Source organism: Acromyrmex echinatior, chromosome 3, assembly GCF_024713525.1.
Source record: "Acromyrmex echinatior isolate Ae372 chromosome 3, ASM2471352v2, whole genome shotgun sequence".
Lineage (NCBI taxonomy): Eukaryota > Metazoa > Arthropoda > Insecta > Hymenoptera > Formicidae > Acromyrmex > Acromyrmex echinatior.
The window spans coordinates 8,261,315-8,284,735 of NC_141854.1; the positions used below are offsets into that span (position 1 = coordinate 8,261,315).

At 37.2% G+C, this 23,421-nt stretch overlaps 2 protein-coding genes and 1 long non-coding RNA gene across 4 annotated transcripts; 2 read left to right on the forward strand and 1 right to left on the reverse strand.

The window, feature by feature from the left end:
• Positions 1-341: 341 nt before the first annotated feature.
• Positions 342-3,436, forward strand: LOC105146403 (protein ST7 homolog). Its single transcript, XM_011056621.2, has 2 exons — positions 342-1,176; positions 1,787-3,436. Exons 1-2 carry the CDS (start codon positions 747-749, stop codon positions 2,905-2,907), a joined length of 1,551 nt encoding a protein of 516 aa, XP_011054923.1. The 5' UTR covers positions 342-746; the 3' UTR covers positions 2,908-3,436.
• fwd (phosphatidylinositol 4-kinase beta fwd) lies at positions 3,418-20,371 on the reverse strand. 2 transcript variants are annotated; one of them, XM_011056619.2, is made up of 12 exons: positions 20,262-20,371; positions 10,652-10,897; positions 8,752-9,701; positions 8,486-8,603; positions 8,258-8,392; positions 7,964-8,130; positions 7,741-7,871; positions 7,436-7,666; positions 7,066-7,359; positions 6,615-6,991; positions 5,972-6,444; positions 3,418-5,872 (listed from the first exon to the last, which is right to left on the reverse strand). In XM_011056619.2, the coding sequence occupies exons 2-12, from the start codon at positions 10,852-10,854 to the stop codon at positions 5,685-5,687; spliced, it is 3,267 nt and encodes a 1,088-aa protein (XP_011054921.2). In that variant the 5' UTR covers positions 10,855-10,897; positions 20,262-20,371; the 3' UTR covers positions 3,418-5,684. The 2 variants fall into 2 exon arrangements, with proteins under 2 accessions (XP_011054921.2, XP_011054920.2); XM_011056618.2 differs by having other exon boundaries at positions 19,579-20,350.
• On the forward strand, positions 20,357-20,946 carry LOC105146402 (uncharacterized). Its single transcript, XR_846186.2, has 2 exons — positions 20,357-20,555; positions 20,636-20,946. It is a non-coding gene; the product is annotated as an uncharacterized LOC105146402 (long non-coding RNA).
• Positions 20,947-23,421: the final 2,475 nt, after the last annotated feature.

A 23,421-nucleotide genomic window follows, 5' to 3' on the forward strand; every position in this document is an offset into this window, starting at 1 on the left:
TTTAATTTAATTTTTATTTTTTTAATTAAAAAAAATTTTCTTATAAAAACTGTTATATTAAATTATATGAAAAATTCACTTTTACTGCCCATGAAAAAAAAAGATATAAAAAGTGAGCACTAGTTGATTGACCATCTAACTCCATCTAGTGACGAATAAACAAATGTAAAGCGAATACAATAAAAATGCGTTGCCATCTATCGCCATTGGATGCAATTAAATAGTCAACAACAATAATAAGAAACTTGATAATTTCTCCTTTATCAATCGACGTGATTCGATACCTTGTAGCGCGCGACTTTTTCTTTCGATTTTCTCCCTTATCGACCGAGGAAGAATTTAACCATTTCGTATGAGATCGTGGGATGTTGTCAGCATTGACATCAGCATCGGTCGAAAATATTTACTACGCGCCGGGAGACGCCAGGAGGACTGTGGAGGACTAAGAGGAGACGCGTGACGATGCACGCGTGCCGAGTCAAATAACCGAATAATCGTCTAGAAATTTTCTCTTCAGCATACGATACGAGTTTTGCGGACGAGAGTTTTGGATACGTTAGCGGGTTAGCGGCACGACAGGAGAGTTCGCGTAGAGTCTTGCTGTTAGTCGTGTTCCGGATGTCGCGCGCCGTGTGGTAAACAGCGGTGAACACTGGTGTCTCGCGACGATCGTGGCGGGAAAGCGACGACTGGTCATCGCTAAATCATAACAAACGCGCGGAGCCCTTTTTCTCGAGCGAGTACAAATGGCACTGCTATTCACCAGCATGTGGGACTCGACATTGCTCCTGAATACTCTAACCCCAAAATTCTACGTCGCCCTCACCGGTACGTCGTCCCTCATCTCCGGTCTGATTCTCATCTTTGAATGGTGGTACTTCAGGAAGTATGGTACTTCGTTCATCGAGCAAGTGTCACTGAATCACATCTCACCGTGGATCGGTGGAGGTGACAACGCTAACGATGGCAATGGTACAAGCCTCAGCAACTCAGGAGGCTCTTCCAATCATCAGAACGTGCCCGAGTGTAAGGTCTGGCGCAATCCGATTAATCTCTTCAGAGGTGCAGAGTATCAAAGATTTTACTGGGCCACTAACAAAGAGCCTCTCACATATTATGACATGAATTTGTCTGCACAGGATCATCAGACATTCTTTACCTGCGAAGGTGATACTGGTACGATTCGAATGTACATATCTTATTTGTTTATAAAAAACACACAAACAATTTAGAAATATCGGTTATTGATATTCTGTGTTAAATGTGAGATAATTATTTTAATCATAATATATCTGTATGAAAAATTTAAATATCTGTTAGTAGGGATGGTTTTCAACAAAAAAACAAATTTAAGGTCTGTTTTTTTTAGCTGAACTTTTTGCATTGTTTATTTTTCTTCCTTCTACATTGAAGAAAAAGAAAAGAGTAAAGATGAACCATGTAAAAGGATCAACAGTATAATACAACCTATTACATCCTTGTGTATGCCAATGTTAAACAAAGATGAAATGTAATCACAAAGATCTTACTAGGTACATTTTTTTTAGCTGAACTTTTTCGAAGATTCTTCCTTTTTTTTTGTATTGAAGAAAAAAGAGAATAGATGAGAACAACATTAAAAGAATTCAGCTAAAAAAAATAGGTTTTCTGTTGGAAAGCGCCATAAATTAAAAATGTTTATTGTTAATTTCAAGATGTTTGGTCAATTAGAGATTAATTCTGTCCTTTTGATCTTAGATATAAGATATTTTGAGAGATACTGAGCTAATAAATTTTTCTCTTATAGGTAAAGCAGAGTACGAGATCATGCAAACAGCTTGGAGAGAGCGCAATCCAGTAGTGAGGATACAAGCGGCACACAGTGCTCTCGATCGTAATCCCGATTGTGCACCAGCTTATATTCTTCTCGCGGAAGAAGAGGCCACTACTATCATCGAGGCGGAGAAGATCCTGAAACAAGCTTTGAAAGTGGCTGAAAACAATTATAGGAAATCGCAGAATACCCAACACCAGGGATCCATAGCTGAGGCAATACACAGAAGGGATACGAATGTATTAATCTACATCAAAAGAAGATTAGCAATGTGCGCGAGGAAGTTAGGAAAACTTAAGGAAGCGGTGAAGATGTTTCGTGATCTCACAAAGGAGGTACCACCCATCATGAATGTATTGAATATCCACGAGAATTTGATCGAGACTCTATTGGAGATGCAGGCATATGCGGACGTGCAAGCTGTTCTAGCCAAGTATGACGACATCAGCCTGCCCAAATCGGCAACCATTTGCTACACAGCGGCGTTGCTGAAGGCCCGCCTGGTGGCGGACAAGTTTTCACCCGATATTGCTAGCAAACGCGGTCTGACCACCGCCGAGATGTCGGCGGTGGAGGCGATCCATCGGGCCGTAGAATTCAATCCTCATGTACCCAAGTATCTCCTGGAAATGAAGCCGCTCATCTTGCCTCCCGAGCATGTGCTGAAACGTGGTGACTCCGAAGCGATTGCGTATGCGTTCTTCCATCTGGCACATTGGAAGCAGATAGAGGGTGCCCTAAATTTACTCCACTGTACTTGGGAGGGCACGTTCAGGATGTTACCTTATCCACTTGAACGTGGGCATCTGTTTTATCCATATCCAACGTGTACTGAATGCGCCGATCGGGAACTCTTGCCATCGTTCCACGATGTCAGTGTCTACCCGAAGAAGGAACTGCCCTTCTTCATTCTTTTTACTGCCGGTCTGTGCTCGTTCACTGCACTGTTGGCTCTGTTGACTCATCAATATCCAGACACCATGGGCGTAGTCGCTCGTTCGATGCTTGCCTGGTTCTCCCATCCGTTTTATTATCTTCTTGACAAACTAGCTATCTTGCCCTCTAACTTATTGCAGCAGCTCTCTAGAATATAAGGCTGTATTTCTATATGATCTCCATTAATGTAAGGACTTATTGTGATACTTGCGACATACTTATTGCTTTATTTCTACTGTAGGCGTCTTTATGAGGTACGTAAATGTGTAAAAGTTCCAATTTACAATTTTTGTCGTGACTGATACCGTACTGATATCTTGTAACGATGATTATATGTTTATGTACCGTTAAGTTCGAATCTGAACTCGAAACAACGGACAATGAGTATAACAGTAATAAGAATTTTAGGCAGTAACGTTTTCGTTACGCGTATATATAATATATATATAAATTAGTAATATATATGTATGTATAAAATACGAAATAATTATATAGACTATGTATAATATCGATATATTGTATAATATATGCGTAGATATATATATATTATATAATATATTATTATATAAAATATGAGGAAAGATGTATCATCGATCAATCATTACATCACTAGTACTGATATGCGGTTATACAAATTTATGCGAAATGGCAGTTAGGTGCTAAATAAATTGTCTTTGTTTTATCGCATTCATATTTATTCAATGATGGATATTACCAATAGCTTGTAATGAGGTGAAAGATCAAGGCAAATCAGAGATCTTGATATTTCACGTGTCGATAGAACAGGAAGTAAGTTCGGCCACATTCAATCGACCAAGGATGGAAGGATTAATAATCCTTTCGCGTATCCCTCCGCAATCATTCTTACACAGCATATAACAACGAGAATGTTAATATCCTTCACGTAATTACACGTATAATATACAATTTTTACGAGAGCCCGCCGAAAGCAAAAATAAAAGACCACTAACGTGTCACAAGTACCGACGGATTAGTTTCGCATTCTCTCAATCATCCTATAATCGTATCCGATTTCTGGTCTGCCTGTCTATTGTGAGACGGTTATGATAGAGAAGAAGAGACAGCGGGAGCGAGAGAGAAAGATATAAGACACTTGGAAGTCAGAGGGCCCAGGTCTCTCTGGTACTCCGGGCTGGCTCCAGCCGCAACTTTGATTTTGTTTCGAAAACATTCATTCTCGATTAAATTCTTAACTGATATAGTATAATAAGGTGAGATAAAATTTGTCATTTCATATATATGTACAATATCTCTTTATACTTTATCTATATATATCTATATAATTTACTTAAACGGACATATGTACGTAAAACGTCACGCGAGGAATTACGATTAAATAATTATCCTCCATACACAGCTACTGCGCTTCTCGCATTCACAGCTATGGGAAAGGAAGGGAGAGGGAAGGGGGAATGAATGTTTACGTAATATAAGAACATGTAAAAACTTTCAAATGTGATCCTTAAGATTCGCTGTAGTATAATGCTTAGTCCTTAATTTCATACCGCGTACAATTAGAAGTATTTATCGAAGAATTACTAATCTACGAAATAGGAAATATTTTGAGTATTCGCCTCCCGCTAATGTCCGAGCCTATATTTTGTACGTAGCCTTCTCGCGCACTTGCTAAAAATTACATTAGAATTCCCGGGGATGGAAATTCGCTGATTTTATCCTACCGTTTAGTAGGCTCTTTTTATTGCCGCGAATTATCTACGAAAGTCCACGCAATGTTTCTCTCCATTTTTTTTTCTTTACTATATATACAAATTATAGATTGTCCGCTTCACGCTCAATCAGCTCCACGCTAAGATTGCCACGTTAACACGTCACTTCACTGTGTCTAGATTTGATCGTCTCCACGTTCCTCTACACAAATAAGGCACCTTTAACAAATTACGCTTTATATAAGCTATACTCGATTTAGCAGTCCAACGCCCTCAGTCAATCACGTCTGCACTGCAGCGATAGCTAATTCGCAATTTGTCAATCGAGGCATACGTAAATAACAGCAGTCTTAATGTATCGAACAAAAAACGTTATATATAGTGGATATATGTAATCAACTGGATACCAAAATTCTGATAGATCATTTCCTTCTTTCATCACTTAATTTCTCAAACGACGATAAATATTTTTAACTTTCAACGAAGCGCGCTCACACCCTTCAACTAAGTTCATGTTCTTTTAAGATATTCATATATTCCATTCATCTAGCGAAGTTTCTTAATTTATCAAACATCGAGATCGCTTTGAATTCTGCTAAAAATATTTCGTATCGTTCTTGCCCACCACGAAAGCAAGGAATAACGTCGAACTCAAAGAATAGCAATCCATTCGAATTCTATACGTTTAGCCTAATCGAGGCTATCTATATGTTCAAGAGGAAAGCGGTTTTTCCACTCTAAAACGTCATTTGTGCTTGTGGAATGCTAGAAAACAGCGTTGTCCAACCGAAATTTCAGCTCACGTGACTAGAAAAAGCTTTCTGCCTTTTCCCCCGCTATCGTGCAATTATTATATACGCAAAATTACAAGTCTTAATTTACATAATGAAACTAATAGAAGCTTCTCAAAATATAGCATAATTTAAGCAAATACGTTTACTGAAAAATTGAGAAAATATCTCTTAACGCCAATTACAATAAATAGCAATACACAATTAAACCAAGTCTTTTTTACATTACCGTATTTTTATCATAATTTGTGAATATACGGAACAAATTACCCGACACGATAGATTGACTATATGCTTCCTAGCCGGCACGCAACTATCGATTGGTCAACAGAGTTATTAAATAGATGTAAAAATTGTGGAAGAAGTACCACAACACATATTGATGTCCTTTCTTTTTATCTCACGAAAGAGTTTTAACCGAAACACGAAAAATAAAAAGATTGGTTAATCTTGATATTAAAGAGTACCGTTTGCGAAATATTGATATCGATCATAAAGTTTAGTGGACCACGAATGAATGCTGCCTTCGACTAAATCTTCAACATGTCGACGCAATTGATCCTCCGTTAACGTGAGGTGGAATCTATTCTTGAGACCTTGAACAGTTGCCGCTCCACCACTGCGGAAACACGGAAGCTGAGAGCCTGCAAGAAAAAATCAATAAAACCCATTGAAATATGCGGGTTGAAAGTGCACGCGAACAAATATGTGAACGATCAGTACGAACGGTTTCTATTACTTACCCGACAACATAATCTCAACAAGGTTAACTATCTTCTCCATGTGCTTCCGCGCCGCAATTAAGCCTTGAAGAATGAGGCTTTTAAATTCCTCGAAGAGCTTGGACTGATTGCCACCCATCACCTCGACAAATTCCGGCGTCAGTTTAAATGGGCTAGTTTCAAAGCCGAGATTTCGCGGCGAAGTTGACAAAATGAATCCGAAATCTATGTGGATTAGATGACCATCGCTGTGCAGCAAAATATTGCCATTATGACGGTCTTTTACTTGAATAAGATAGCTGACGAGGCAATAAGCCGCACAGCTCTGAATAAAATTTCTCTGCGCCATACGGAACGTCTCTGAGGTAAAAGGGCCGAACTCTCGTTCGAAATATTGGAAAAGTGTTAATTGGCACTGCTTCTTTACTTGGTGGAGTGAGACGGTGTTCAGGATAGGTTCAATCAGACCACTGTCGTTCGACAGACATAGTATTCTGTGACAAAAAATCAAATTGTCATTCAAGAGCAGAATCATCGAATATTATATAACAAATTCAATATATTAGCAAATTATATGTCAGTTAATAATTATTTCTTTAATAAGAGAGAAGAATAATTAACTTTTTTTACAAAACGAAAATTTTCAATAGTAACTCGCGCTTACTTGTATGGTCGTACCCAAAGGGGCACTTGTTCGTCTTGCCAAATCTTTTGCAACATTGAGAGCAACTGTGAGGCGAGAAGTTCTTGTCTGAGATCATCACCGCATTTTACGATAACCGCGAGTAATCTCCAAGATGCCAAATGCCCGTATGGGCTGGAAGCTCTTATGCGTCGTTGCTTCTGCTCCCATGGCTCCTTGAGAACTGCTGCCGATGGATCTTCGGGATCATGACTGAAAGTTGCGCTCGGCGTAGCTGCCATTTCGCTTAATCTTCTTTTGATGTCGCCCGGTACAAAGATTGGTTCCCTGCTATCGGATGATTCTTGACTCAGTTGCGATATGGTATCCCGATCTTTTGGTTTACGAAGCTGTAAATACTGAACAAATGGAAAAATTAAAATATAAATTAGAATTAAAGAGATATATAAGGTCACTCGAATAAGATATATACCTGCTGTGTGATCTCATCGTCTTCCTGACTCCAACAATCATTAGGATCGTCATCGGGGAAATTAAATGCCACATCTGTATTTCTAACAGAATAAGGCGAGACATTTTTTACAGGGGTTTGTCGTACCGCCGAGTTCTGTTGACTATCTGAAGTGGATATGTTAGACTGTTCGCCGCCTGTTAAGTTCTCCTCAGACTTAGTATGCCTTAACGAGCTGCCCATTATTTTCGTCGGCACGGGCGATGTATATAAATCCTCCACCTCTAATACTTCCACATATATTATATAAGGCGCCTAGAATAATATCAATATAGAAATCGATATTCAAATTTTGCAGTAGTGCTGAGAAAGTGAAACGAAATGTCTGCACCTTATCTTTGCTATTAAGAACGGCGGCGTATTGTGGCGGAACTCGCACGATATGATGTGGTATCGTACTGTGCAGAGGAAGCCACACCCTCGCAGGGAGATTCAAATTAAGCGTATTGAGCTCTGCCACTAATTGAACGGTTTTACTTTCCTTTGTTGGGATAGTCCCGAGCAATTTACCAATTGATATTAGAGCTTGAATAAATTCGAGTTCTGGCGCGAGTCGGGGTGCCTGTAGGACATACAAGATTCACGTTAAAGCTTCAAGTACAACGCTTGATACTTTGGTACAAGATAATAACTCACATTGCAAAAACAATCAGTTTTTTGGCCTCGCAAATCGTTCACCACACCTTGGCAGGAATAGAAGCAGGTACAGCCGTTGTCAAACGCTCGACCAGAGCTCAGGTCCCCAAGACTTACTTTATTTATTATACCTTTTGAAGAATATTGAATGATCACACATTATGAAAATAATTCACGTAAGTTATTGGTTTAAAATGCAAGTCGTCTTAATTTAAATGATTACCGGAATGACTACGGCGTATAGTCTGGAACAATCCAGTAGCATCGGACTGAGATCTTTGGTGGGTTTTCTTATTCGGCGACGTAAGAGTTTGCGTCGAGGGCAATGGTGATGGCGCAGGAACTTGCAATCCAGCAACACGCTGCTTTCGACCCTCATTTCCCTTTGGCCTAAAACATTACACATAGAAATAAATTTGTTTCCTTCAAATTCATATACAATTATTCCTGAATCATTAATCTACCAACATTTTCAAAATACAAAAATTTTCCATTGTTTTCTGTTTATCAATCCTACCTGAGTTCATCTGACAGGATGAGATTTTTCAACTTGGTCCCATGAGACTTCTTCTTTGACGGCAAATGAGCATCAGAACTGTAAGCGTCTAGCAGCCAAGCACATTTTAATGAGAAATCTGCCGACTGTCTACATCTGCAAAGCAATTCATTTAATTTCAACCCATCCGAATCATAACGCCACGATTCATAAAATAAGTAACGATCTTCTAATAAGAATCCTATTTACCTATGGACAAGATATGGATAAAGGACTTCTGTTACATCGTGAAGTTGTATGTACATTACAACTAACTGTGGTAAATAAAAGTCCACATCGTTATCCGGAAAGCTGAACATCTTGTTACCTATAATATATCACATGTCATATTTACCGTCAACACGATGCATTAAAAATATTTTATTTCACAAAAATGATATTTGAAAAGTTATATGTGATAAAAATAACATTCAAATATAATACGTGAAACATTTTTTTCCTGATGTTTACTATACCTAGATAACTCTGAACGCCGGGTTCTTTGGAATTGAATAGATAAGATATAGCCATGGACATGTCAAATATCTGACTCTCAAAGAGTCGCAGCAGACAGCCTTCGGAGGGTTTCGGTTGCTTCGTCTCTTGTTTTTGTCGACGGACGATGTCCGATTGCTTTTTCACCGTCTCAACTTCTTGCTGCTGCGTTGCAGTCGTGCCGCAACAGAGGGTCATGGCCGCTCCGGCTAATTCGTTCTGGCTCGTATCGGCCACGGACGGCGATGACGACACTTGCATAGCGCCTTGATAAATATCGACGCATTCCTGATAGTTATGTTGATCGCCACTATCACGTTCTCGCACACTCACGTTTGATCGCGGTTCCTTCGAGCAATATTTATCATCGTTCGCGTCCTCGCATCGAGAACGATCACCGTTGTTCTCATTTTCGGGGGATACAGGAGACGCTGGACTGTCACTGAGACGCGTGGACAGTTCTACAGGTGACACCGGCACTGACATCGACACTGACACTACACCGGCACTGTTCTCCATACCGTCCACCGCATCGACCGAATATACGTCACCCGGCTGCGACACAGATGAGTCGAGGCTCTCACGGCTGTGCAGATGATCCACACTGGATTCGCGGGTAGCGGGCGCGTTCGTGGCGTCGCTCGAACCGCTGTCAGAGCCACAGAGAATACCGGAGTCGTCGGAACCGAGACTGGCCAGATCTTCGCGTTCCCGCGCAGTGCGCGCGCTCTTTCCGCATGATCCCGAGGACGATGATACCGTTGTCGTCTTAGAGACCGACGAAGGCGCAGGATTCTCGCATTCCGGACTCGGAGTAACGTCCACTTCTGGGATCCGTTGCAAAGCGGAGTCCAAACTCCGATTTCTATGATGGTGTGTCAGCGTTGTTGCGGTCGCCTGAGGCACCGGCGGTAATAGGATACCCATTGATCTAAGAATAATAAGATGTATAACTTTATGATTAATAGTCTATGTATTGTCATTTCCTCGAATATGCTGTATAGTAGTGTATAGATTACTTTGAATTTTGCAAATGTATTTTTGATTTTTTAATACAAATAAAAAAGAAGATAAAAATACCAGATGTTTTAAATTTTTAGAGAAATATGTTCTCTATATATATATATATGATGACCTATATAATTAATATATACATATTTATTTAACTTCTCTATCTTGTGTCTACCACAAAGAATATATATTCTTCTTATAGCCTATTATATATCCTTAATATTGTAATATTACTATCACTCACATTAACATTGTAATTTAAAATAATTTATCTTCTTTTTTATCATTTAAATAATTTTTCTTCTTTTTTATGTTACAAAAGAGCTTATATTTTATCATCCATAGATCTATCAATCTATAATTAGAATATTAAATCACTTTTTTTATAAGTAACATTTAAACTTTTCTTATACAGATACAGATTACGAGATATTTATTCTTCGGTAGGATTATTTTTCCGAACTAAAAAGAATTGCGCAAAACAATGGCTAGTTCCAGTTTCCAGTTGGCGACTACGAAAGTGCATTGGTTGTACCAATGAGGAAAATAGATACAACAGGGTCGCGTGTGATTGCGATTATTCAGGGTTGCGGTGATTATTAATATTGATGACGCTGTCGCCGCCGCTGCCAATTTAAACATCTCGGCTTGTATTTCTCCGTTTTATATGCGACGTAACTTCCACTCGTATCGTCAATTCCGACGTCGTGGACGCCGTGGCGTCGATCGCATACATGAGGCAAATTTACGATCGCTTTTATTCAACAAGTGCCAGGAAATGTCGGAGGCGCGCGCCAGACGCGTCACAAATAGCTCGCGCGTGTGTCGCGGAACGACCTCGTCGAGTATTCACGGGATCGAAACAGATACCTGAAGTCCAAACTGTGATTTCGTTGATGCGTGGTCAGTCTGCTGCGTGGACTGATCGACGAATTCGGCCGACCGTGCACGAGAGGAACATTACAGCTGGCCAGTTTGTGCCGTTTGATGTGTGTCACGCTTTCCTGGCGCGTAGGTCCACCAGTCGGCGTCACTGCCACCACTTCGCTCATATTAGAGTCGAGTACGAGCATCGGCTCGGCTAACAGTCATCTGCTGGCCATGCTGAGGCTTCACCTACAAAACATAAGAAACTGAATCAGTGACATTTCTCGAAAGTATGCGTCAACAGCATATGATAAACAAGATTCTTAGATTTGATATATTAGCTATAAAGATATGGGAAAAATAATTTTATTATATATATCCAGATTACTTTATTCCATACAGCACAGATCATTTTAGCAATACTGCAACTTCCCAGCAATATTACAGCAACATTGCAACATTGCAGCAGTGATGCTTCTGTGTGTGATATAAGCATCGTGTAATAAAATAATATATTAGGTGTTGGAATTAATTCGTAGCGTTTTTTAATGAAAGAATGTTATTTATTTCACATGAGCATTAAAAAATACATTAATGAAAGTACTTCCCATCACTTGTAAAACGCTACGAATTAATTCCAACACCTAATAATATATCTCATATAGTACAGAACTTATAGCAATATTGCTGTAACATTACGAAAGCATTGTAATATTGTTGGAATAATCTATGCTATATGGAACTATTACGCACTCATTCTTTATGATTCTCAAGTGATTTTTCGATAATTATACACGATGAAGAATCACGGCATGGATATTATAATAAATGTGCTAATTAATGTTATAACTTTAATACGATAATTTTTCGATTCTTTATTATGATAAGTTATTCGTGTTCCAGTGACTCTTATATATACTTTTACATATTTAGAAAGTATTTATACACAGAAAAATACTTATTACTTATACCTACATACGTAATATTTACTTGTTCCAAAAGTTTCGTTTCAAAAGTTCCGCAATCTATCATAAGTTCGTCACAAGCATCAAATTTATTCAAAATATATTTTCTGAATCCTAGTAAGTTTAATACTTCAATTAAAATGATTAAATTAAAACAAATTAGATTTGCTTATTATATGAAGTCGCTTCTTCGATCGATTTTATAATATTCTTCAAAAGAAAATAAATTCTTTTTGAGTACACAATAATAAGTTTTTCTAAAATTTATAATAAATATATTTTATTATTCTCAATCAGAAAATACGCTTTGTTAAAGATAACCATTGTTTAAACGAAAGAAAATAAATTGAGTAATCACTTTTCTTAACAATAGAATGATATTTTTCTGTGAGGTTGCGTATTTAAAACAATATAATATATAAATGTTATAATAGCATTAAATAATTCGTTACATTATTAATTATTTAATGCTCCTAGTTTTTCAAAAAAATTTGCAGGAATGACTCAATCGTGTGTACTAAATGTTAAGTATTATACTTCCAATAGTACATGAAAAAAGTGCAAAGAAAATTAAAACGACTCGGCGCGACTGTTGTCATTGCTCGCGTGAAAAACTCGGAGAGATGACATACTATTTCCGGTATTCTCATTCTTTTTAAGCGTAAGCTGATAACGAATGATATCATTTTTTAAGGTGACACGAATACCACGCATAACGAATCGTAATGTCAACGATGATTATTCAGCACGAAGGAGAACACGCTCGGATAACACGCGTCCAATTCCGTTATCAGTCGCGTTTGTCAAATACTGCGATAAGGAAATCGGTATCTCGAATCGGAGAAAGCGCATGTATCTTTTAATTAATATATACAAGAAAGAGAACGCCGTTTTGCCGCGATATTTTGGTTATATAACGTTTCGCTATCACAAAAAAAGAATCACGAGAGCAGCTGCAAAACTGAACTACCGGAAATCGCGTCTGTCTAGAAGGCCAATCGCGCCGTTTTAATGTCTAGATAAGACGCGAAATTGAAACTTCCTTTTGAGAAATAAGAATTCATGCCGAAGTGAATTCCATTTGTACAAATCGCTTCAAACGATACTTATAATGCAGACGAAATTTTAAACCGTTCTGAAATCAGAGGTTTGAAAAGAGAAAATGAAGAATCTGCAATCTTGAAAAGCTTTACGATGCGTCCTGACGTTTCTTTGAATATGGATATAAAGTAGCTGGAAAATAAATCTCTTTGTAGAAGTCAAGCAATCATTAACTATACAAAAAAATATTTTGCTGTATCAGCTAGAATTATCGCTATTTTTTGTATCTGGCAGAAAATTATATATCATGTGCACAGAATTTATAGCACAATATTCTAACGATTCAAAAAAATTTAGATCTCATAATCAAACATCAATCATTGCTAAATAAGAACCACAGTCACTTTTATATTTTATCATCCGATTGAACGTTACAAAGAGACTTTCTTGATAAATTTGACAAGTGATTCAGACATAAATTCTGTCTTTGTCATCTATATTGATTAGATATAAAACATATCCCATACCGTAGTACTTTCTAATCATTAATTTTTTTTTTAGTTACACGGAAGAAGCAATTCTGCTGAAGAATCTAAAAATTTAGCTAAATCTGAAAATAACTTTGTTAAACCATCAAAATAATTTTGGAGGAATAATTTAAAGCATGATAAACAATACTGCAAAAGATTTTAACATTCTAGCAGTCTCTCTCAGTTTAAACATCTCACATAATAATTTTAATAATCCGACAAAATTATCTTCAGATCTGTTTATAACTAAATTTTTCTTTAGTAAAATCGTTCTTCCTCCGTATAATTTTTCGTAGATAATTTTTGCTATAACTGCAAGATCATTGTTTTCAATAAATAGTAAATTGAAACATGATCATTAATCGTAAAGATTATCGAAACATGATCATTAATTGTAAAAATATATGCACAAAAAGGACAGTTTTGTTGAAACATTTAAAAACTTAGCTATTTTGTTAGGCTATCAAAATAATTTCATAACTCAAGCAGATTGTTAAAACGTTAAAACTTTTTGCAGCAGTGCTTATCATGCTTGAATTTTCTACATAATTATTTTGATCCAATAAAATTATATTCAAATTTGTATCTACTTAAAGTTTGAGATATTTCAACAAAACCGTCGTACTTTCCATGTATATATGCATTTAAATATACGCGAGCAACAATAGAATAAAAGGTCAACGAAAAGTCGAAGGATTTTTGTTGAATTGTCCGCGTTGTAACGGTAACGAGTTGAAAAAGTCATGATGATGACGTGTAACACAGACATGTAGAAAGTACGGCTTTTTTATCAATTCGAGCACTTTCTAGGATCTTCCTGGCGCAATATGGCGCGCTCCATTCTACGCACAATTATCCCGCGGGTAAATAAACGCGAGTACAAAAGACGATGCAATATTCCCGGTTAGTTACGTAGTTACATGGAGAACAAGCGCTTCAATGAGAAAATAAACTCATTCTCTGAACTTTTCTGCGAACGTGAATATACCGCATACTCGAAGCTACGTTAAAACGCTCTAATGACTTTTCACAAACTAACTCTCGCGCGATCCCAAATATTTTAATAATTTAATATTCAACGATCCTTTATTTCTCAAGTGAATGTATGTTCCTGAAACTTGTGAAAACTCGCCAAACGAGCTGACACTCACCCAGTGAGTTTCGCAATCTATATAGAACGAAAAGACGCTCAAGGCCCTGAGAAGCCCAAACAATAGAGTCAAAAGTCATTGAAATACTAAATTCTGACAAGCTTTAAAATAATCCTTCTTAATTGCGCAAACGTGCCGTTAACGAAGCTAACTGATCTATTAATTCCGATATTTCTTCATCTAGTGACATTAACTGCCGAGGAAGTAAATCCCACTATCTTTTTATACATGTTACTTTTTCAAAACTTCGAAAAAAAAACGTCAAAACGACGAATTACCTCTTCACGTGACAAAAATATTGTACGTGGTATTTGAAAGATTGCGGCACGATTCTCGATGCGGAACTGTGATTTCTATCTCGACATACGGATCGGTTGCGCATTGCAAAATCTGCCGACTTGAAACTCGCGACATGCGTGGACTATGTGCTTTCACCGATCTGCTTCGGTGCCGGTGTACTCGACGGTACGAATGTACTCGCTTCTCCCGAGTTCCAAAATTGCGATGTAGACGATATACGATTCCAACTAACAGGTAGGCTGTCTTCCTGCGTTTATTTATATCGCGGAACAATCCCAATCGAATCTTATAAAAATATCAAAAGTGTAAACAGCTTTAAAGGTCAATGTAATAAAATAATAATAAAAATGTCCAGTTCAGCATTAAATGGACACACACGTATCTTCTGTTTATATATATAATTCCGGTTGATACTTGAACTGGTCCGTTCAATCTCACTTGTTGATACCGGATGTCGACATATATCGAAGCGAATAGTTTATATCTTAATGGACTTTCAGTATCTGTAATTATTATATTAAGTTTTATAACCATCATGTCTAATTATACGATCGATTATTATAAATAAAGGATTAATTAAAATTTTTTTTTTATTATTTCTACGTCAATCGTATGGAAATAATTTAAATGATATGTCGTAATTACAGAGCACTTTATCATTTGTCTCTTGGCAGTGTCAAAAGAGAAATTAATGTCTCGCAGTTGAAAGATTCATTTCCTAAATCACGGTGCAATAATTATCGCAATAATTACTCGATCTTTTTATGATTATCGTGCTACATCAACAGTATAATACTCAGAAAAAAAGGGAGGTAGCCTTTTTTTCTTTAATGGCTATCCCGGCACAACGAACGCAGAGGCGGGCATGAACGCAACTAGCTATAAGCGAATTACGATGATCTAATCACTTCGATGATCTAATAATTGGCGTCGGTGACCGAGTGGCTTTAACGACTTTTGGAAGCGTGAATTAACACGCGGGCGTTTTCACACACGTAGGTGTGAAACTTGCGCTAGAAAGTCGCGCGAAACTGCAAGGTGGTGATTCGAAGATTTCCTTTTATAAAAGACTTTTATAGAAGGACACAACACGTTCGCGGAAGAAGCTCGCGGATGATTATATTATCGTCGCGAAACGAGACAATGGTTGCGTTCAGAAAAAAATAACTTTGCAACGTAGTAAGATTCTTTATTATGACTGATTTATGTATTCATACATTTAGGTCTAGTAAGGAACTAAGGATAAAAATCGATCAGGTCTATTATATTAGGTCTAGTCTGGAACCTTGCTCTAAGTGGCCATAAACCGTAAGAAATTGGTCAATCACAGTCGAATGTGAGGAGAATAATGGATTATGAGTATTGGTCAATTTCTTACAGCTTCACGGCTTATGGCCTCTTAAAGCAAAGTTTTGGACTAGACCTTAAGCAACGTTTGTAATGTATTAAGCAATGTTTGTAATTTTAAGGCATAAACTTAAGTTTTGAAGCCCGATTGCACTAACGTTATTTTAATTTTAAGCGAGACTTAAAACTCGCTCCCTTTCTCTCTATCGGCTTTAAAAAAAGAAAGAAAGAATGTTAAGTTTCGCTTAAAGTCAAACTAACGTTGGTGCAATCGAGTCTAAAAGCTTTAAGAGCTCAAGGCGTAAGAAATTGACCAATCACAGTCGAATGTGAGAAGAAAAATCGATTATGAGTATTGGTCAATTTCTTACGGCTTTACGACTTACAACCTTAGAGCAAAGTTCTGAACTAGATCTCAAACAACGTATACAATGAAATTTTAAGGCATAAAACTGAAGCTGATGTAACCTTAAGAAGATTGTAAGAAATTGACCAGAATCTGAGAATAATCGACTATAATTGGTAAATTTCTTTCAGCTTGAAGCTTAAGCTTCCATTTTATGTCTTAAAATCTCATTGTAAATTGTTAAATTCATAAAATGTCAAATTATATCCAATTTGAGTTATTCTTAAAGTCCATTTCTATAAGTCGTCACTGCTCTTACCAATATCGCTAATTTGATTAAAACAGTGGAGTTGAACAATTTAACTCAAGAAAATGTATTAAATTTAGTTTATTATCTACTAAATACACATAACATAGATAATGTTTATTTTGAAAATAATCACAGAAATGGATTAATTTACATCTCTCGACACACATGGAAGTTAAAAATAACAAAATGTAATTTAACTCAAAGGATTGGATTATCACTGCTTCTTTATAATATCTAACAGTGTAACCGCTTTAAAGAATCTTAAAACATTTGCAAAGTTGCTTTTTCTGCTGAACGCAACCAACGTTCTACGTGCGATTTACGTAAAGCAGAACGTGAAACGATGCAAAATCAGATAGTTCCGAACGAATGAAAGATCTCACACAGGTAAGGTGGTAACCAGGGAAAGGATTGAAAGCCTCTGATCCAAACCTGTCTATAAAAAAAAAACTTGAAATCTTCCTCATTTATACACGTCAAATCATTTTAGACATCAAACTGAGATTTATAAATTGAAATCTTCGAACCGACAGAGATAACATTCGCAGATGTTTGATATTCAAGCAGATCAAGTTCCATTTGCTTAATGCACACATATCTTCTTCGCAAAATGAAATGCATGAGAAATCATTGATTAGACATCTTGCAATGCCTCATCGATGGCCATTCTAGCTAGTTCTAACTCTCTAAAACTTTTAGAGCAAATCTTATTCCGAAGAGTGAAATTTCACTCTTAAAGATTGAAAATGGAGTCTGCATTCTTTTTCAAGATTGACTTAATTTTCACTCTTTAAAGTAAGATTCCATTTCAAAGAATTTAAAAATAACTTTTCAACAATAGTTAGAATTTCGCGATACGTATCTCGACAAGTCTGTCTGTCTGACCTCGTGACATTTCTGACGGCATCCGTGAAACTTAAACGTCAACGTCGCGAAACCTCACATGCGAAGAAATTTTTTGTCATCTTTAATATATATATATATATATATTAGCGGTTAAAATTCATAGAATTTATTTTTGACGAATATTAAAATATAGTATCTGATGTGTTGGGTATAACTGTATAAATTATCGCTACCACTACCATTCATCACGCACGTGATACTATTTATCATATCCAAAACGTACTATCTTAAAGACCATTCTATAATTTAACTGCTGTTCTCATTGAGTAAGTATGACCAATCTTTTGAATATAATTATAATAACAAACAGAACAGTGTTAAATCAGTATTAAGTAAATCTAATCGTCGTCGATTATCTGAAAATAATCTTCGCAATTTCTATTTTCGACGCTACGCCAATGTTTGTAAAGTTATCGCAACAAGTAAACAACATAAAGATCATTATTTTCAACAATGAAATTCAGATTACTCAAATAAAAATTAAAATTAAAATAATTCAATAATAATAATAATGCACGTCTGAACTATTTCAAATATATACACTAAGAAAAATGTTCTGATTAAATCAACAAAAAGATCTAACAAGAATGGTATTTTAATGGGATCAAAATTTCTGGTTATTTGTTCAGTTTTTATCAAAATGCCTCTTCTTTAGGATTATTACCAAATTTTAAAATTCCATAATTTTTTTCTTGACTTCCAAGCAAAATTTCACGATTTTCTCTGATACATTTATATACATTTTGAAATTTTTCGTATTTTCCTCCTGATTTGAAAACTAAATATTTTATTGAGAGAACAATTCAATATAGCTAAAATATTAATTAGAATATAGATAGAATATTACTGATGTTGCTGACATTGCTTGCATTTAATTATTAAGTTAATAATATTCCAAAACAGCATAATGGTGTGATGTACGCATATTAAACTTCTTTAAAGCCAAGAATTTTTATTTTCCAGAAAGTTTTGCAAAATTCCGTGACTTTTCCCTGATTCTCCAGACTGCTTTCAATTTCCGTGACATTTCTCTGATTTCTAGTTGTATGGCAATCCTCTTGTTAGATCCTTTCGCGCGTTAGTTTAATCAGAATTAGAACATTTTTTTTCAATACATGTATATAGGCATAATCAGGATAGTTCTGGTAGAAAGCAAGAAGAACAATTTTGCTGAAGAATTTAAAAGATTAGCTACAACTCTAAAAATAACTTGATCAGACCATCAAAATAATTATATAAGACGCTGAAACTGAAGAATGTCAAAACGTTTTGCAACATTGCTCAGCATGCTTGCGATTCCTACGTAATTATTTTCTAAGTCCAATAAAATTACTTCAAATCTATATCTAGTCAAATTTTTAGACACTTTGACAAGATCATTCTTTTCCGTGCACGTAGCATTAATAATAATAATAGCTACCTAACAATTACATCTTAAACATCTCTCTTCAACGTCTAAAAGACGGTAATATGTAACGGATCAACAACATGCACGCACACAGGACAATTTTCGCGTGCTGTCGCATCAAAATCTAAAAACACGCGGCTTGCAAATATTCGATTGATCACTGTTAACAATATAATCATCGCATGCTGTTTCCTCGCAACGCAGAATCCACGACGGTGGTGATCTTTTGCGATTTCGATCTAAGCGCTGTACCGCCTCTCCGTCTCGCCGCGCCGCGCGAGCGTCTCCTGGCACCATCACCGCCGCTCCGCTCCGCTCCGCTTCGCTTCGCGTTACCAGCTCGCTCGCTCCGCGCTCGCCCGCGCAGCGAGATGGGTGTGCCATGTTCGCGAGAACGAGCTTCCTGTCGATCTCGTGCGTGTTGACAGAACATTGGAAAATCCACACCCCCGTCGCCGGTCGCTGTCGCGCCGTTCTTCGTGACGGAATCAATTACCCTCGCCTCGCCGTGCCGCGCCGCGCCACGCCACGCTACGGCGCGACAGCGACAGCGACGCGATGCGACGCGACGCGACGTAAACGTAACGTAAACGTCAAAGACGGCGTCGACGTCAATTGGCACTCACCTCGCGCTCGAATCCGGGATCCCGAGCTACGATGCTACCGACATGCCACAGCCTGCCGTCGTTCGATCTTGGCCGTCTAGGCGAGTCGAGTTTCAGAGTTTCACAGCGACGACGCGTAGGAACGTGTTCGCCGCGACCGGGAGTCGGGACGGAGTGCGAACAGCGAAAGAGACGGACGGAGAAGAAGGAGGAGAGAAGTGTATCGTCCCGTCGTCTATCTCTTGTATCTCCCTTTCGTATGAAATGTTGAACACCAGCGAGCACGAGTATACCGTTCACCGATACAAGGATACGAGGCACTAGGCACAGCGACACACACCCGACGCTCGCACTTCGTAATGGCAGCGACACGTTCCGGGACGGTTTACGCACGCATGAAGATAGACAGACCCGTGCCGTCGTGCCGTTTCTCGCTGCCGCCGGCTACGCCCAACAACGCGCGTCGATCGCGGCTCCGTCGCGGGCACGATGCGCGCGATGCATCGCGGGGGACGTGTGACGAGTGACGACCGCGGCAAGCGGAGAAGCGGATCGGAGGAAACAGCGGCGATGCACCCGACGGCGACGGCGCTTGCTCGATGGCTCGAGGCTCGAGGCTCGAATATCGGCGGCTGGCTAAGCTGGCTTGTGCCTTGTGATTATCCCGTGTCGTAGAGGAAGGAGCGTTCTCGCTCGGATCGTACCGAATCGACGCTGCGAGACGATGACTGACGATGACTGCGAGACAACGAAACCGCTTTTTATCTACACCAAACCCCAACGTTGTTATCCGTCGCACGATGCATTGAGCACTGACTCGGCGCGGCGCATTGCTGCCAACTGCGGCGCGGCGGATGTGAACTCTGGCCGGCCTGAATCACGGCTGCGCCGCGCTGTTCAGGGATGTGCCTAGCGGGACTACGAACCCCACGACGACGTCTTGAAATCCTGGATTTAGCAGAAAAATACAGTCTTGCAATCATTTGTGATTCATTTGTGTAAGATTCTTTTATATGATTGGTTTAGTTGCAGGAAATTAACGGCAAGACTTATATTATATTAAAGAATTTTATAATAGTTGCAAAGTTGCTTTTCTGCTGAACACGGCCTATGAGAAACGCCCTGTTTCAATCACGATGGAAGAAAACCATGCGTTGAATGGCATTTCCGTTGATACGCATTTCTTGTCAAGAAACGCTTTCGGATCTAAATGACGGGCACATTATGAACCTACCTCGTCGAGATAAAGATGATAAGCAATTATCATTTTTAGCAATTATCTGGCGATAAAGGCAGATAATTGTTTCTTATCGATTACTTTTGAATTAAATTAAGTTTTGTATGACTATTTCCTATATGACTGTTTTCAAATAAATTTTCATTCACGGATATGAATCTTTAATTACTAAAACATATTTTTTGCGTTTCATATTTATATTAGCTAAGCTTATTTAATTTATTGACAGGTATATATTTATTAATTAGAAAAGTTTACCTTTAAACTAATGAAGACTCAGTAAAGTTGTAACTTTTTTGTCATTCTATTTAATGTTCTAAAAAATAAATTGATTTATAACACCCTTCACAGCTCATTTTAGCCGTTGACTTTATTAATTTGCTTTACAATAAATTTGTCAAACAAAATATAAATATGTAGACGTCAAGGAAGGTTTCAAAGTTGACTCATGTTTTCAAATTCATCCATTTCAAAGTGACTCATTTGCTTTAGTTTTAAAAACTATTGACAACGAAATATGAATATTCTTCTTTCGTTTAAAACACTCCACTTGATTCATACGCGTACGTTAACATCTACATACGTCATTTGACACCGTTAATGTCAATGAGAGTCCCTTTCGACCGCGTGAAAATTCCATACTCTAATTAATTATATCACTCGCATTCATGACCCGGACCCCAATCGTCGTAAATTTAAATGACCATATCTAAAGAGGGAAAGATAGAGAAAAAGAGGAAGACGTAACGATTCTATGAGCTTCTCTTACGTTACGCAATAACGAGTGATTTTATCGCCTTCTCGAGAGGCGTACATAATTCTGCGGCGACGGCCATTATATCATAGCGCTGGCAATACTTACTCATCGTCGCGTATTGACAGCGTTTCATCCCATTGTCACTCTACTCCGGCATTGTTCAGCGTCAAGAGTCCGTGTTGACGGTGCTGAAATATAAGCCGTCGCTATCAACCGAACGGGATGACAGCATCGAAGATAAGAAAATCGTCGAGCCATCGTACAGTCATACGTCTTAAAGAGTCTCCGGCTTAATTGGTGTTGGCCTTTGTGACGAAAAAAATACAAATCGAAAATCGTTTATGTTTACAAAATATGTTTGCGAACATAAACATTGATTTGTAATGGTTACACTCTCTAAATTCTCTAGAGTGAAATTTTACTCTTAAAAGTGAAAAGGAATGGCTTAATTTTCAATCGTTAAAAATGAGATTTTACTCTTCAGAATGACATTTACTTAAAAAATTTTAGAGAATAAACAATAAATTATAAATCTATTAATAATACCCTGGTGAAAATTTTTCTCATAATTTTTATATGAATTGGAACATTTTTCAGAATACTCAGAAATATTCGGAAAATTTACATCTCTCAGAATTTTTCATACAAGTGAATTCTGAAAGTTCTTATCTCATAATTTTTAAAAAGTATCTTTAAATTGTTTAGGTTTTATAACATTTCATCAGAAATTATATATTTACAAAATATTTTAAAAATCTTACAATATTTCATAATTAACATATATGAAAAATTCTGAGAAAAGCGATGTAGATTTTCTAAGAAATGTTCCAATTCGTATAAAAAAATGTGAGAAAGTTATAAAATTATACAGAAATTCTGAAAAATTATATAAAAAATTTTGAGAAAAATTTTTACCAGAGTGAACACATCGCCTCCTGAAACAAAACATCGATTTGTAAACAACAACGTTAATAATGAACATTGTCTTTTAAATATGATCATCTGTCTCAAAATTAGCTTATCTCATAAACATTTAATAACCCAGATCATTCTTATCGCACTCATTGTCAAAGATAAACGATATGAAGTATCGATTCGAGATTAAGCCGAAATTTTACAAATTTTTTCTTGTGTCATATACGCGTTCGAGAATCTGAATGTCTCAACGTAAATGTCTTGATACGTATATACATTTAATTTTTAAAAAATTTATTTGAAAACTTTTCAAATTCTCTCTCGAATTTAATTTCACATATTTAAGTTTTACAGTACGGGAAAACCACTACTATATAGTGATACTGAAACAGTTTTATATTTTGAATCAAGGAATACAATAATGAATTATGACAAATTTATTCAAAGAAAAACTGTAAGATTTTAAAAGTGATCTTTGCCTTTTAAGATAGTTAAAGATTAAAGAAGGTTTAAAGCTTTCCCTTTTTATTTCTCAAAAGAATTTCTACTTTAAATGAATATTCATTAAATTATTTACAGTTTCTTCAGACTTAGATTCAAAGCTCTTTCAGTTTTTTTAAATTGTTCGACTACCTGTTTCGAAGAATTTTTTCTTGTATTTGCCGTCCATTCTTAATAAATAAATAATTTTCGTAGAATATCCCCATGAAATTTGTATAGAAATATGAATAATTTGTTTCGAGCAGGTAAACTTTCAATTTTCTTTCTTTTTCTTCCCAACGTTTAATTACGTTCCATTTATTCATTTCATTTTAAGAGAGCACAGCATGGTGCAAGGAATGGACCTTTTTCTTTATCAGGAGCTTCTCCGACGGTTCGCAGTGCTGGAGTCTGAATGAGCCATGGGCCTTGCCGTAAAGCAATAAGCATCTTGCTCTTGGGTTAGCACCGGATG